Below are 17,157 nucleotides of genomic sequence, written 5' to 3'. Positions count from 1 at the left end.
ATTTGAAAGTGGATTGCAAGTGAGAAAACGCTGGGATCTCTCCTCTAGACAAGTCCAGAACACATCACTCCATATCATTGTAGCACATATGGGAAGCACCAACATTTCCACCCAAGCTCCAGTCATGTATTTGTTACTAGACAGCACAAAATAAAGATTGCTTCGATCTGCCCTTCAGCTTCGTTGGCCGAATCTGTGGAAGATCAAGTTCTTTCGTACGAGCAGCAGATTGTGACCATCTTTTATTTAGATAGGACTTCTCTCTGGCTTATTACATGTCCTTTTTAAAGGCCCATTTAGACGCAAAGATGATTGCTCAAAATTCAATCAAACGTCACATTGAGCAACAGCTTTGAGCGATCATTTTGCATAAACGCTAGCTAAGCAAAAAAAGTTAAAGGGGTTGTCTTGCGCTGAAATGGGGTTTTTTTTTTTTCAATAGGCCCCCCGTTCAGCGCGAGACAAACCCAAGGGATGGGTTAAAAAAATTTAAAAAAAAATTAGATATATATATCACTTACCCGAATCCCCGCTCTGCGACGACTTCTTTCTTCCTTCTCCAAGATGGCCGCCGGGATCTTCACCCACGATGCACCGCGGGTCTTCTCCCATGGTGCACCGTGGGCTCTGTGCGGTCCATTGCCGATTCCAGCCTCCTGATTGGCTGGAATCGGCACACGTGACGGGGCGGGGCTACGATGACGACGCGGGACCAGCTCTCCGGCACGAGCGGCCCCATTCACCAGGAAGAAGACCGGACTGCGCAAGCACGTCTAAAAACGCCAGAAGACAGCGAATTTAGACGGATCCATGGCGACGGGGACGCTAGCAACGGAGCAGGTAAGGGAATAACTTCTGTATGGCTCATAATTAATGCACGATGTATATTACAAAGTGCATTAATATGGCTATACAGAAGTGTATGACCCCACTTGCTGCCGCAAGACAACCCCTTTAAATATGAGAAGGGGCTCACCTCACCAGCAGTGCCTCCGGTACAGGGGGGAAAAAAAACAAAAAAAAAAAAACAAAACAAAAAAAAACAAAAACTGTTTCCCAGCGGGAGCTCCGTCCTCAGATGGTCGTTGGCAACCGGCTAAACGTCATGAGAAACTGTAGATATAGAGGAGGGCTTCAACCATTAAAAATAATAACTTTATTGATTAAAACGCATCCATGCGTTTTAATCAATAAAGTTATTATTTTTAATGGTTGAAGCCCTCTTAAGTAGCTACTCAGCTATTTAAGAGTTTATTAGCGTGCAAATGAAGCCCTTCGCTGAATGCAGATAACAGCTGGATGTCTGTTATCTGCATTCATCTCTTTTGTTCTCGAGCGGGATAGCAGCTGAAAGGATACTATCAACGCTATCCCGCTGAGAACTCAGTGTGTGGTCCTGATGAGGCACATCGCTGACTTCAAGCAGACTGAAGACAGCGATGCAAGAATAATACACGAAAAGTGCACGATGGGTGCGCCTTTAGACGCAGCGGTTAACGCTCAAAAGATGGCTTTTGAACGATAATCGTTGTGTCTAAATAGTCCCTAAATTTACATACTATTTGTTCTGTATTTATACCAAGGGAACTACCCAATAATATCAGTTTGATATTATTCTATCAAACCCTGAGCTTTTAAATAAGAAAAAAAATACAAAATACAATAGGTAGGTTCATGTGATAGCGGACAATGGTAGAATAACACACCAGGAGACAGAGAAGGGCATTTTGATCTTTGCTTGTGGAAGTATATACTGTATTTTGTAACAACATTTACGGAGGGATGGAAATATTATAATAGTTAAAAACTTTAAGTTTTCCATCCAAAACAACGAAAAGCAAACCCGAGAGCGGCACAGATGCACAGCGAGCAGTGCTTCAACATCCCTTGTCAACATGAAAAATAAGTTTCAATCAGGCTGTATTTAAGTTATCTGGAAGAATTACTGTGCTACTTAATCATTGCATAAGACATTGCATGCCTGGTGTAGCATGAAAAGATTGTGGAGCCCAATTAAAGAAGCTTCTGTGTGCAGACTCCTAATGTTCTGCATACATTTTATCGCGCAGTGGTTGAAGGTCTACAGGGAAACAAATGAGCCTCTAGTTTCCTTTCCCTCTTCCTTCACTAATGGGATCCCTTTTATTTCCTTCATAAAGTAAAAAAAAACCTTCCATCTGCAACAATGAGTCATCACCTACTGCAGCATGACAACAACAGACCTCTTCCTCTCAGGCTGCAGCCCTTCTAGGTGTAGAAAGGTTTATTAGTCAGACTTACGGACTAAACCCCTCTGGTAGAATGCAAGAGTTAAAAAAGCAGCTTGTGTATGTAGTGCATAAGACGGTATGTTATTACACCATTATGTTTTTAATCAGACTTTGCACAGGCATCAGAAAGTGTTGCTACTTCCAGGTAAATTAACATGCTTCGCCTTGGTGTATATTGACCACCCTTCAGGGTTCTTCGCTAGTGGTGTGGCATGGTCAACCCAACTAGATCCAAGTTACTGTCCACAGCTACGATGCAGAAGGAAAGCAATGGAATGGATATGGATCTACTACATTGGACAATCAATGGAGGATTGTCATGACAGGTCAATGAGAATTACGGTAACTTTACACAGGACGACCGCCGACTATTGCTCCTGTGCTTTATAGTGGAACGACTGCCTGCTTACACGAGCAATTAAGTCACTTGATTTTTAGTTTTGTATAAGGGGCGATTACAGCCCAAAAATCACCTTTGTGATAATCGTCTTGTGTAACTTTACCTTTACAATGTAGTTCTGGACTGTTTACAGCATATATTGTTGATGAACGCAGATTATGCAAGTTAGGAGTGGCTAAACTTTTTTTTTTGGTATGGGGTCTACCACTTTTGTGAAACCTGTAGTAGTTTATTTAGCAGGGGACTTGGAACAGTTATGTTCTTGCATTTTTTTTTCAGCAGCACTGTCTCCATAAAGTGGTATTCACACATTAAGTTCTTGTTGTGGTTTTTAATTATGGTTCTTTCAATTAAAAGCCACATGCTGTTTAAAAAAAGAAAAATTTAAAAAATTTAAAGAAAAAACAAAAAAAACATACAAGCATTTTTTTAAAAACCTCAACAAAATACCACATGTAAATGCAGCCTAAAGTCAGCTTCACAGGACCAGATTCCTATTGCGGAATCCGCAAGAAGGATTTGCAGCAAATCGCACACATTGAAAGGCATGTACTTTTGTTTTTTCGCTCACACTCAAATACGAATTGTGTATTCTGCGAGCAGGGGAAAAATTGAAGCATGCTTTATTTTGCTGCAGGCCTCCATTGAAGTCGATGGAGGATGTCTGACCCACAGCCCGTATGCAATTAACATTGTGTAGAGGCCACAGGTACCCGCGCCATCGCTAAAAGATGGTGTGGTAAATCTGCAGCTGGAATCCGACCCAGTTGTGTGAAGCCGGCCTAATAGGATAGTAGATTCCTTTTATTCCCACAATAAGAGGTGTGTGTGGTAGTCTATTTGTATCAGGATTATCAACAGAATTCTAGGCCATTATATAGCCGGTATACTGCATTTTTTAGCCTGTAGATGCAAATTGTACCCGTCAGCTTTCCTGAAGCTCAGGTCTAGAACACAGAGAAGTGGAGAGCCTGCTCCCTACCTAATTGTAGAATCAACAGCAGCATGGAGGACACTATACAGCAGTACTGAGCAATGTAGTTGGGAATCCTGTCCTACGGTGAGATAAAATGCTTACTAGAAGCTACAGATGTATCTCTGTATGAATTTCTCCCTTTCTTCCTCTGCATCTCCTCTCCATATGCTATAGGAGTACGTGCGCACGGTGGTATGAAAAGTCAGATTTTCAGACCATGTACGATCTTCCCTGGTGAACAGTACAGAAAAAAAAAACAAACAAAAAAAAACAAAACAGTTTATGGTGCTTTTCTAGGGTGAAAGTCTCCTTTTAATTGTTGCACTTGCCCCACAGCCATAATCTTTGATGCTACTCCTTTGTGTCCTGCTCTGAGCTTCTTGTGAGATATGAATATGGTGACAAGACACAGGCCTATTGGTTTCCTACTTCTGTGTTGAAGCCACATAGAAAACAGCCTAGTGGCCTAACATCAGCATCATTGGTCCCAACTGAGGTCTACCGATAAATCGCAATCTACTTAATGGCCACTACTGGTATAAAATATGAAATATAATCCAGCATATTATGAATACATTTTAAAGTGGTTTTAATACTGCCTAAGGCAAGTTTCCCATTAGAGACCGTGTTTGTTACAATAGTTTTATACATAATATATTTTAGTATAAAGCTGGAAGATTAAGGGGGAGGCAGCTTCCAAGAGGATGTGAATGCAAACAAGAAGCATACTGCCCAAGGGTCCGTACGGTGCAACTTGCCAACTGTTGTTGAGGAGTCCTATCATTAAGAACATGATGTCCTTAGTCGGGTCACAAGGGATTCGGAGCTTTACAAGTCCCATACACATGACTACCAATACAAATAGAGAACAACCTACTCACCTCTGTTGGCGTTACCCCCGGCATTCGTATATCCAGAGTAAAGTCTGAAGAGTCTGGTGAAGTAACAGGCCTTGTTGGTCCAGAGCATCCATTTGCAAGGGTACTGGGTGATTCCTGATGCCTGTGCAAAGAAAATCAGTATAAATAGATTATTTTGTGTTGCTCTTAAAGTAGACAGAACTGTAAGAACCTAGTGAAGTGCCTACAGCACATTATTTTAATGAATGCATGAAAAAAGCAGCCAACCTGGTAACATGTATCACGCTCCCAAACAACAAGTATGTGAAGTCTGCAAACTACCAAGCCAGCCATCGACTCCTTCATGAATGTGCTTAGAAGTGAACTCATAAGAAGGGGGATTCGGATATTTTGCTTTAAACTGAATATTAAGAGTTTACACAACTTTACCTGATGGACAAGGTAACGTGGCTCTGCAACTTAGGATGCTGCTTCTTACACAAAGGGTAAATGAATCATCTTTGTCGTGCCGATTAGTGTGGGTCCAAACCCCAGAAACCACCCACCAATCACAAATTAGTAGCCTTTCCTAAGGCTAGGCCATCAGTGGGTTTTCACTTAAATCCAAAGTATTTAAAACACTAAAATATGGAAGAGGTCATCAGAAATTGATGCAGTATATAAATCACATTTATGTGTTCAACATTTTTTTAAAGAATTTTTTGGTGATTTTTTTTTAAATTTTCAGTTACAATTAGAGATGAGCGAGCGTACTCGGCCACGCCCCTTTTTCGAGCGCCGCGATTTTCGAGTACTTCCGTACTCGGGCGAAAAGATTCGGGGGGGGGGGGGGGGGGGAGAGGGAGAGAGAGAGTGCTCCCCTGTTCCCCGCTGCTACCCCCCGCGCCGCCACGCCTCCCCCCGCATCTTTTCACCCGAGTACTGAAGTACTCGAAAATAGCGGTACTCGATCGAGTAATTACTCGAAACGAGTACGTTCGCTCATCTCTAGTTACAATCTATATTTATAAAAAAAAAAAAAAAGAATCCTAAAATCTTGCAGTTTTATGCAACATTATGTTTAGTAGCATAAAGTTAAAGGGGTTTATTGAAAAAGAAAGATTAATTTTAAGTTTGTCGTGGGCCAAGGAAGAACAGTTCCTTTGCCCAACACCCCTATATACTCCTCAGCAGAGTGTGCTCTGAGTGTAGAGAATGAAGAAAGCAGCAGATAAGCCGCTGCCAGTGGAGTCCATCTCCAAGAACAAAGAGATCGGGCAGTTGAAATCCAACTGCCCAATTCTTGGATGGTTTAGACACAACAGACATCATGCAGTTTTCGTTAACAAGTCGCTGATCGTTCTCCTTCAGCATGCTGAAAGACAATGATCAGCCTAATCCAGAGTTCACAGCAGGATACAGCTGGTACTATTGTTTCAGCTGTATCCCACTCCATGAACACAGCCGGGGTATGAAGAACACAGTGCTCCAGCTGTATGACACCCGGGCGATCCGAGCAGAGAACAGCTGGATGCAGAAGACAAGTGGCCCCGCTTGTCTTCTGCATACCCTGCTCGGAGCGCCAAGTTAGCACTCAAAGCTGTCAAACTGCCGTTTGAGCAATTACCTTGCGCTAAAAATGCACACAACGATTATCGCTTAAAAGTCACCTTTTGAGTGATAATCGGTGTCTAAATCAGTCATAACACGTCTGCAGGCCTCAAAAACCACTATGCAATGGGCTGGCTATTTTAAGAGTCATTTTGCTCAAGTCCTGCCAAGTCACAGAAACAAAGTGACAAATCATTTACATTTAGGTCAGTTGCGCCTCAGCAATATTCTAGAAAGTATCACTTTTGACAGGTGAGTTGCGGTGGGGAGCAGGGGGGAGGGCAAGAAAGATCTCCCCTCCGTTCCTCCCCGCTCTCCACCGCCGCTCCCCGCCCTCCGCCGGCCCCAGAATCTTTAGAGACGAGCGGGGAGATACTCGGCTAAGGCACTACTCGCTCGAGTAATGTGCCTTAGCGAGTATACTCGCTCACCTCTAATATATATTATGGACTATACTAGTATACAGAAACCTTATAGCAACTACCTAGGCTATAATCCATTGATAACAATAAAAGCCCATTTAGACAATTCTCACTCAAAATTCGCCCATCTTGCATCTTTTGAGCGAATTGTTGTGTGCATTTACACAGCAAGATGATGGTTCAAAATTCAATCAAACGACAGTTTGAATGACAGACAATTTTGAGCATTCACTTTGCATAAGCTGTTAAGTAGCTAATTAGCTACTTATTAATAGGTAAATGAAGGCTCACGCTGTATACAGAAGACAAGCAGGACCGCCATCTTCTGTATACAGCTGTTCTCTTCTCGGAGCGCACAGTTGGTATACAGCTGAGCGCTCCAAGCGGGGTATACAGAAGACAAGTGGGGCTGCTTGTGTTTTGTATACAGCCATTTTCTTCTCGGAGCGCACAGCTAGTATACAGTTGATTCCTCCGAGTGGCATATGCAGAAGAGAGGCTGAACCGCTTGTCTTCAGCATACTTGTGATTTGTTCTCTAATTGGGATGCCAGCTGAAACAATAGTATCAGTGGTATCCCACTGAAAACTCAGTGTGCGCCCTGATAGGGCTGATCATTGACTTTTAGCAAGCTAAAAGTTAGCGATCAGCGAAAAGTGCACAAAAAGTACACAACAGCCGTGCGTTTAGACGCAACGATTGTCGCTCAAAAGATGGATGAGGAGCGAATTTTGAGCGATATCGTGTCTAAATGGGCATTTAGGGCCCTTTTACACAGATTCTCACTGGCTCACGGGCATCTGAATGATAACAATTCACTGTAAATGCCTGCACGATCTGAAAGGTGAACAAGAATTCGTTCATCGTTTGGATCATGCAGGTATTAAAGAATAAATAAATAAAATCAATTAATGATCCGCCCGTGTAAACAGGCAGTTTATTAAAGTAAAAGTGCAAATAAAGGTTCATTTGTTTTTTTGAATGAAAGTTAACGACCTAGAATGAGCCTTAGAGCTCTTTCACACGGACGTCTGCATTTTTACATTTGCCTGCTAGCACCGTAAACACGCGTGAACAGGCGCGCAAAGCAAACGTTTGTGTGCCTGTTCAGACGGCCAAGGCGCCGCATACACGCCAAGCCCGCAATGCCGTTGGGCGGGGAAGGAGGAGGGGGTGGGGGGAGACAGTTTAGCTCTGCTAATCTGTCTCCCCCTTCCTCAGCCAGGGGAGGAGGTGGGATGGCGCGGGAGCTAGTATGCTAAGCTCCCACCCCCTCTCCGCCCCTTGTCGGCAGCTATCAATGGGAGAGGACCGAGAGAAGGAGATAAGGGGGAGTGAGTTTAGCAGTCACGCTGCTAAACTCCCTCCCACCCCCCATCACCGGCAGCTGTAGTTGGCTCCCATAAGAGTCTATGGCAGCGGCCGTGTTTCGGCTGGGAAAGATAGTTCCAGAACTATCTTTTCTACCCAGTGTAAAAGTGCATGTCTGATCTGATGCATTGGAATCCAATGCATTAGATGGTAGCATATATCAGCTGGCTGTGAAAACAGCCTCCGATATACGCTCGTGTGAAAGAGCCCTTAGTGTACCAAGACTATTCAGGAATTCAGCAAAGCTTAATGAAAACCAATATGAACCTCCTCACATTACTAGACAGTATAGCTATTCACAACTTTCAGAGCGACACCTTCAAGTTAAAAAAAAAAAAAAAAAAAAAAAAGTTAAAAATAGGTCTCACAAAAATACTAAGGCCATGAAATGTAAAATAAAGGAATAAGGCAAATTCGCCTCCTTACACGGTCTCCAGCCCAGTGCAGAAGCCCCAGACATCGCTCTCCAACCCCAGAAGAAGCTGGCCGAGTTTGTCTGCAGTTTATTGTGCAGGTGATCGGTCAGCCAATCAGACGTCAGCAGTAAACTGCCATCCATGACATTATCACCACTGACTCCTATGATTGGCTGAGCAGTCACCTGCCCAAGACAACTAGCAGGTTCTGGAGGTGAAGAAAGTGAAAGAAAGAAAGGTGGAGCAAATGCAAGAGGTGGTGTCTGCATAGTCTGGTGTTATTTGTAGCCCATATAAGGTTCTTCCAGAAACTGCCAGATTTCTATGGAGGCGCTACCAACCAGTTTATGCCTATGGGGATAGGCTGAGAGACTTGTGGGATGAAGATAGATAACAATACAAGTGTATTTATCTTCCTCCCACTACCGGGGTCTGAGCAGCTGTGACTGGAGCCCCTGTGCTGGATGAGAGGGTGTGAGCATTTAACCCCTTAAATGATGCGGACCTCCACCCCCATTTTCGTTTTTTCCTAACCAATTGTATTTTTTAATGGTGCCATTTAATGTACCATATAATGTATTGCAAAACTTTTAAAAAAACTCTAACTGGAGTAAAATATAAATAAAATAAAAAAGACATTCCGCCATCTTTCAGTGCGCCTTGTTTCAATGGCGGACAAACTGCAACAAAAACGACATGATAACTTTATTCTATGGGTCAGTACGATTATTACAATACCAAACTTGTATAGTTTTTTTTTTGCTGTACTACTTTTCAAAAGACATTTAATTTTTTTAACTTATTTTCTGCCGCCATCTTCTGTGCGCAATAACTGAGGGCTCATTTTTTGCGAGACATCCTGTAGTTTACGTTGGTACCATTTTGGAGTACATACGACTTTTTGATCTCTTTTTTTCTGGGAGACAGGGTGACTGAAAGTGCATTTTTCGCGTTCTTTATTTTTTCAGAGGACGTTCACCGTGCGGGGTAAATAATGCGCTACTTTAATAGATTGGATTTTTACGGACGCGGCGATACCAAATATGTATTTTTGCTTTATGATTTAGATTTTTTTATTATAAATATGACAAGAGGGGGGGGGTGATTTAAACTGTTATTTTTTATAATTAGTAAAACTTTATTGCTCTTTTTTTAAGCAAAAAAAGAGGGAGGGAACCACAACTAACCATGCTTTGATCGCTCCTGCAGTATAATGTAATGTTGTAGCATTACATCATACGGCGACCTGACAGGCAGTCTTATCAAGCCACCCCACGGGGATGGCTTGATGAGCAGTCTGCCGAGACAGCCCTGGGGCCTTTCAGGAGGACCCTGGCTGCCATGACACCCGCATGACTTCCTGCAGTCTCACCGTGGGGGGTGGGGGGTGCTACGGGACTCCCAAACTTTTAGAGGCATTTAAAGGGTTAATAGCTGCGATCAGCCATTACCTTATATATTAACCTAAATAAGCTACAGACCATAAGTATACAGTCAGAAGGATGAGCTGTGATGTCTTCTATTATATCTGTGTGATCAGCATCAGCTGATCAGAATACAGATCACATGAGCATCTAAGTAGAAAGTGGCAAAGAGTTTCAGATAGTAAAGAATAACCAACCAAGGTAACACTACTGGATATACATAAACTGGGGAGATAGCTACATCATGAAGGAAAAAATAAAAAATAAAATCAATTACCGGCGTGGCCCTTTAAAAGAGAATAGTATGTATAGTTTGATTTACAAGATTCCATTCTGAGGTCCGGAAAACCTGTTCACTCTTACCTTTCTACTATATACCTGAGAAAGCAAAAGTACAAAAAAAAAACAAAAACTAACACCTATCTATATTTATGGAAGAGAAAAGCGCACTAAGGCCGGCTTCACACGACTGGATTCCTACTGTGGAATCTGTGGTCGCCGTCCACGCGGACGACCTGCGAGCATTATGAAGCATGTACAATCGCTTTTCCCCTCACACTCATGGATATGGAGGGAAAAAACAAATAAATGTTAAAAATCACAGCATGCTCCATTTTGCTGCGGACTTCACATGGATGGTCTCTACTAAAGTCAATGGAGGCCATCCGACCCATATCCCATACACAATTTTCATTGCATATAGGCTGCAGCTATCCGCCTTATCGCCTAGCGACAGCACATGAAAAACAAATATGGTCGCCTACAGACGGCCGGGTCGGATCCCGCTGAGAGAATTCTCGCAGCGGGATGCGGTCCCTTGCCCCTGCAGAGGCCTGCGGCTTTACTCGCTCCTGGCGTCTTTATTCTTTGCTATGCGCAGAGGAGCCGGCCAGTCAGCGCTGACATTTCTGTGTGAGCCGCTGTGAGACCCGCACAAAAAATAGAACATGCCGCAATTTGTTTTCTGTGTTTTTTCACGCGGACAAATCACGCCCATCTGCCTAGGATGGGTCGCATTATCTATGCAGGCGGGCCTGGGCGGAAATTCTGCGGGAAATTCCGCCGTGGAATTTCCGCCCGTGTGCAGGGGGCCTATTGAAGAAAAAAAAAAAAAAAAAGCATGTACGCGTGGGTCACCGGCCAGGGTCACAGTCGGATTCCGCATGCGGAACCTGGCATGCCCACGTGCAGCCGGCCTTAGGCCATGTTCCCACTCCATTCCATGTCTCCATCAGTTTAAGTAAATTTGGCAGAAAGAATAGCGCTGCATCACCCTTTTTCCTGCCAAAATGATGGAACCTGACAGACCTTATTGTAGTTCAATGGGGTCCATCGGGCGTCGGTGGTATCAATTGTGCCTCAGATCTGACAATGCATAATAGTTTCCCTTCTAAACAGAACCACTGAACAAGTTTCAACAGAGCCTTATATTTAAAAAGGTACATTTTCCACACTAGGGAAAGAAGTGTGACATGTTCATTATAATTACCTTAACCGGGTTGTCAAGGAACTAAAGTAGCAACTCCAAGAGAATTAATACGAGGAGATAGAGAACCCATAATATACTGTGTTATCTCAGTGGGAAGGGTATCGTTTCTCCTTCCCGAGAGCCCCTAGAAGGTGTGATGAGACTTATGAGGCCATTCATGCTCCTCTAGGAAATGTGCAAATGCCAAGATGGAATAACACCTCTACAGCACCACCTGTGGGAAGGCAGCATTCCTGCAAGTCAATATCAGACCTTTTAGCAAGCTTTGTAATAATGACCGATGAGGGGCAATCACCCTGAAACTGCCATCTGTATATGGTTGACTTTGCCTTATACTCCCAGTCATTGCTACAAGGCTTCTTAAGAGGTCTGACATTGACTTGCAGGAATGCTGCCTTCCAATAGGTGGTGCTGAAGAGGCATGGTTTCATCTTGCTATTTGCATGTCACAGTGGAGTCTATTGGGTAATCCGTAATTAGGATTGATCTGTGGATTAGTCCTACAAATAAAACTACTGCGATAGAACGAACACACACAGAAGTCTACTTTCTGTGTCAGCTACAAACATGCTCAGAAGGAGTAAACACCAAAAACTTTCCTCTTTTGATGACGTACAGTGCTGGTAATATAGGAAACAAAATATTTTCTCAAGTTTATTTTCTTTTATGGTTTATGTAGCAAGCCGAGCCGAGGATGAGTAATGGAAAGTGGAGACCATTTACAATGGGAAGAGGTGGTAGCATATGGAGCGAAATATTCTGGGCACTGTGGTGAATTATATATGCACACATAAATATTTAATGGCATGATTATGGAGATAGATGCATTTAGAATCGGAGACTGAAACGAAGGCTGGGATTTAAATACAATTTTCTTGGTATCAGATGACAAATTTCAAATTAAGGGATGATTATCCAAAAGGAAAGCGTGCAGCACATGCTGACATTTCAGGGAGTGCGGATTTTAAAAGGAGCTGAGGAGAAAACACTGTAGAAGCAGCAGATGGATAGTAGTCGCATCCTGTGTAATGTATGAGGAGTACCGACGTGTCTAGAGCAGTCCCGCCGTATAAAATATTTACATTATAAAGCGCAGTCTAATAATATTACATGAGAAGACTGCACAACAGAACCACTAATCCTGTATACAAGAAAGAATAAAATTTTTTTTTTTTTTAAATCCCACTTTTCTTATGCTACACTTGGAGATACATATAGCAGAAGCCTTCACTGATATGCAAGCAGTGTGAGAAGAAAAATAATTGTTTAACCCCGTAGTGTCACTATTGGGTAAGTAGGACAAGCAGGCAAGGTGAGGAGTGATTGGGATATTGAAGTTAACAGCAATCAAACCTCAGTTTTTCAGTTCTGGTCAGGGGTGTAGGCATTAAAAGGCAAATATGTGTCACTTGTGATAATACAGAATACTCTAATATGATATGAATAACACTGTCAATAAATAATAGAAAAAGTTAAACAACAAATAAATATTTGTAAACAAATCTACAATTGCTACTATGATGCTTCTGATAAAGAAAACAGTAGAAATGTATGGCTTACCTTTTAAATACAGAGAGGGGGCTCCTGAAACAATAACAGCTGTCTTGTAATATAAGAAATAGTATAATGAAACTGCTAATAATGCTGGCCATGTCCACCCTGCTGTTCCAGCTCCTATTACAGGAGAAAATTAAAGGCAGCGTTGTAATCCTGGCAATTAGAAAGCTCTATTAATCCACTATTCCATTACTGATAGCCCTTCAGGTGTCCAGAAGTAGATGACAGCTCATCCGTCTTCTCCGGTTTGGGGAAAAACACGCTGGCGGACGGACGACACAGTTACCTTTGATCATCCAGAAATATAGTCATTAGACTCAGGTTAGTTTTCTTAACTCTTTCCAAAGTGAGGACAATGTGACGGAGCAGAAGTTGATTGCCAGTCTCCTCCAGGGGCTTACACCTCGCGCCTCTGCTGATCACCCACAATTACAGAGCCCTTTGAGTGACATCACGCAAACACCAGCATCGGTCTTCATTGAGAGGCTGCAAAGAGAGGGGCATATAATGGATGACTAACCTATTATACCATTAGTCCTCAGCAAATCCCTGCTGACGTTCCTCAATACATTTGCTCTTCGAGAACCCTAAGCCCAACCCCATTAACAAACTACATGCTGCTATCTCCTTTCACTCAGTGTGTCTTGGCTTGAGCCAGCAGCACACAATGATTGAGCTGTCTGTCTCACACTATTGCAACATTTCCGGATTTCTATAGATACATTGTGTAAAACTGTGCAACTTCTATGTCTATTGTGGGGAAACATATGTTAATGGAGAATACAGAGGATGCAATCCAGAGATCTAGAATAAACAGTGGTAGCGAGAACCCAAGAACGTGCAATCTAAGCATCTGCCATCACAAGAAATGGAAGCAGACACTCCGTGTTCACAAATTAATGTACTACAGTGGAAATCTACTTCTTGTATGTAACATGACGACAAGAACATCAGATACAACATGCTATGACATTTATGGCACAAGACAAAGTACTCACCTCCGTTCCTCCCACTCCTCAGTTCCTAATACTAACTGGAAATGGAAAAGGGAGGTTCTGCAGATGCACAGAGGAACTCCCACCATTATTTAGTGATGACGCTAGGGAGACCTGTGACATGACCAAACTGATCTCTGATAGGAAAGGAGGAGACTACACAAACCCCGGACACAGCTGGACTCGTCTCACCCCATAGATTCAGTATTTACACAATGGAGCACAGCCTAAAAGAAAAGTCACCGGTATATGGACTGCAACAAGGAAGAGGGAGCAATCACACACACCTGCTCTAAGAGTCTATTCACACAAGCAGATATTCCTGCGGGCGTTCTGTCTGATTCAGAGATGGACAGATCTCGTACCAGAAGAGAGACCATTCATTTAAATAGCTTATTTCACATGAGCGATTTCTCTCAGACTGAGAGTTCAGCTTAGAGAAAAAAAAATATATATAAATATATATATCAATCACAAAATATCCTACTTTTGGGCAACTCATGTTCAAGAATCACCCATTATTTTCTAATGGAGAGTGAAAAAAACAAACAAACAAAAAAAACGCATTGAACTCGCGTGTTGTTCAATCTGCATGCAAGTGCAATGCATTTTTAACACAAGTTATGATGCATTCACAGGAGTGAGAGCAACATTCCCATGTGCGACTCGCACAGCGCAGCGCACATTGTTCCGGGTGCTGCGCAGGAGATCGCATATCTGCATGTTATATCCCTGTTCCAGATTCACAAATCAATAGAATATGGTGCTAATCTTCCGTCTCACAGCATCGCTCAAGTAAATACACCCATTACAAATAATGGGTTATATGGTCATGTGAGCTTTGTGAGTCTTGCAATGGACAAAACTTGCACGATTGTCTCACCCATGTGAATGCCCCTTTACTATAGTTAGCAGAGCGGTAGCCGGGCCAAGAGAAGTGCACATGCCCTCCTGAGATCCCGGCCACCAGATTTAGATGGAAGAAGTGCACAAGCGTCACCCTCCTCTGCTGTTTCTTTCCACAGAAGTGGTGGACTGTTTCCCTGGCAACCAGCAGTAAACAACCTGATGACAATAATCAATATCTGCAATATCTAGAAAACAGAGCATTTTAGTAATGAACATCTTGTGGGTGAATGCATTGTTTTTTGATTTTGAACACATTGAAATAGAATCTCCAGAATGGGAACACCCCCTTTAAGCGCCCAGAAGTCATATTGCATAAAAGTGGCCTTAGGGTGATTTTATTATTTACACACAAAACTCACATGAAAATAGAATCCATTCTCAGCAATGGGACTATTAACATGGGGGAGTTATCTCTTGCAGCGATAAAGAGAAATTGCAGCATGATCTATATTTCTGTGAATCCGCAAAAAATCTCGCACGTTATTTCCAAAAAAAAAGTGCATCTATTTGATTTTTTTATTGAAACTACATGCGATCATCATGTGATGCGATATGATGCAATCTTCTCACCAAACATGTCACAAGCATATACCGTAGGGACAGAATTGCTGCGCAATTTCCATGCAGAATGCCCGCATGGCAATTCCACCCACTGCTCCTAATCCCAAGGATTAGCCAGCAAAGTGGACGTGATTTTGCAAGAATCTCGTCCACATGCTGCGGAAACGTGCACTGAAACCGCCATGCTGCGCGGAAAACAAAGACACGGCGTGTAAATTCTTTTTTCATTTCCGCAGTGGCCTCTCTCCTCTCTATGGGGAGAAACGTCCGCAGCAGAGATGCAAGTGGCGAAGCCGCTTCAAAACCCGCAGCTGCAAGTTTTTAAGCTGCGCTTATCCCGCGGAAATCTCACGTTTTTTGGGGGCGGCTAAGGGCTCATTCACATAAGCGCAAATACGCTGCACATCATGAACGTATTTTTTACGGGCACAATACGCTGTGAACATAGCCTATTGATTTCAATGGGTTTATTCTGAGCTGCGTTATTTTCTCATGGCTTTCAGTCACGTGGAAAAAAAAAAAAATGCAGGAAATCCTATCTTAGTGCGTATTATTATGCACCGTTGTAGCCCATTGAAATCAATGGGCGTACGAAAATTCAGTGTTTAAGCACAAAATCAATGGGAATAATATATATTAAAAATCTTTTTTTTTCTTTTTTTTATGCATGCAAATAAGCTGCATACTTATGTGTATAAAAAACTGCTAATAGCAGAAACACACAAGGAATAAGCGTATTTTGGTCCGCGAATACGCTGCGTATTTACGGGCGGAAATATGCATACGCCAAAATTGAATGCATCCTACATTTTTATTTTTTTGCCTTTAAAAAAAAATAAATAAATAAATAATTAAAAGAATACTTAGCAAATACTGAACAGTGATGCTTATAGACAGGAAGGATGCCCTGTTACTTGGCGAGTGAGCCAGGAATCAGGAGATGGAGGTGATGGCTGAACATAGCCGACCCATTTTTTCATCCATTTCCCCAAAACAGTTGCAAAAAATAAAAATGAAAAAAATGATACAGAAGACCAAAAAATTCTGAATTGTGACAACATTTTGCCCATGTGCTAGCAGTTTCACTGATTGAGTTGGCAGTACATGGCAGCCCTGGCACAGGATGACTCCAGCAATCAGGAGGGTTTACCTCTGGAGTGGTGTGCCAGCTTGCAGTAAGTAAATAGAGAAGGTAAGCACACGCTTCTACAAAGAACAGGAGACAAGTGGCTGAATAGTACCCGCCGCCCTGGCATACAGCTGCGGCACCCTGGCACTGACAGGAGGAGCAGCCTCTCGCCACCACAACTTTTAAAAAATCACAGGACGTGAACTCGCAGCTCGTTCCCAGAACCTCTGACCCGCTGTGCCCCCGGGGGAACCCGGAGGGGGCACCCCGAACCCCGCTCACCTCTCCCAGTCTGCGAGCGCCCAGGCACCAACACCCCGAGGCTCCTCACGCTTGACCTGATTTTCTTCTTGTGGCTGCGGGTCTACGTGCATTTAGACAAGGAAGCAGCACGGGCAGGGAAAACTACAACTCCCAAAAGCACTTGCGACAAGCAAAGAATTATTCAAAGTGCGGCGAACTTTATTCAAGAACGGGCAGCTAATATAGATGCGCCGGGCGGTTTTTATTTTAGTCAGTGAATGATTGATGGAGTTGGTGTTTTTTAATTATGGAAGGCTCAGCTTTTCATATATTTATAAGGAATCTTGTGTTTATTAGTCTTTTGTGCTGTTCCGCTCTTTTCCTGTTTATTTCACTGCCAAAGCGGAGTTCGCCGTCTGCCAAGTGAAATGTTATTCATTTATATTAGGAGTGAAATCAATAAATGAAAGAAAGTAATATTTCTTACAATGTATGGTGTATTGTTCTATTTCTCACTCTACTGACGCACAATGGGGGAAAAGCAG

General features: G+C 42.8%; 1 protein-coding gene across 5 annotated transcripts in view; it reads right to left on the bottom strand.

Moving 5' to 3' along the window:
• The window catches only part of PAM (peptidylglycine alpha-amidating monooxygenase), a 162,870-nt gene extending 146,085 nt beyond the window's left edge, over positions 1-16,785 (bottom strand). For 4 of the 5 annotated variants that reach the window (XM_066603028.1, XM_066603030.1, XM_066603032.1 and 1 more), the window contains exons 1-3: positions 16,652-16,785; positions 12,779-13,261; positions 4,528-4,648 (exon numbers count right to left, since the gene is read on the bottom strand). In XM_066603028.1, the coding sequence (XP_066459125.1) occupies positions 4,528-4,648; positions 12,779-12,870 (213 nt within the window). In that variant the 5' untranslated portion in view covers positions 12,871-13,261; positions 16,652-16,785. Of the gene's footprint in view, positions 1-4,527; positions 4,649-12,778; positions 13,262-13,773; positions 13,878-16,651 lie in introns of those variants that run through there. The other variant, XM_066603029.1, reaches the window with a different exon arrangement.
• Positions 16,786-17,157: the final 372 nt, after the last annotated feature.

This window comes from Eleutherodactylus coqui, chromosome 5 (assembly GCF_035609145.1).
Source record: "Eleutherodactylus coqui strain aEleCoq1 chromosome 5, aEleCoq1.hap1, whole genome shotgun sequence".
Lineage (NCBI taxonomy): Eukaryota > Metazoa > Chordata > Amphibia > Anura > Eleutherodactylidae > Eleutherodactylus > Eleutherodactylus coqui.
This window is presented reverse-complemented; position numbering and strand designations above follow the sequence as displayed.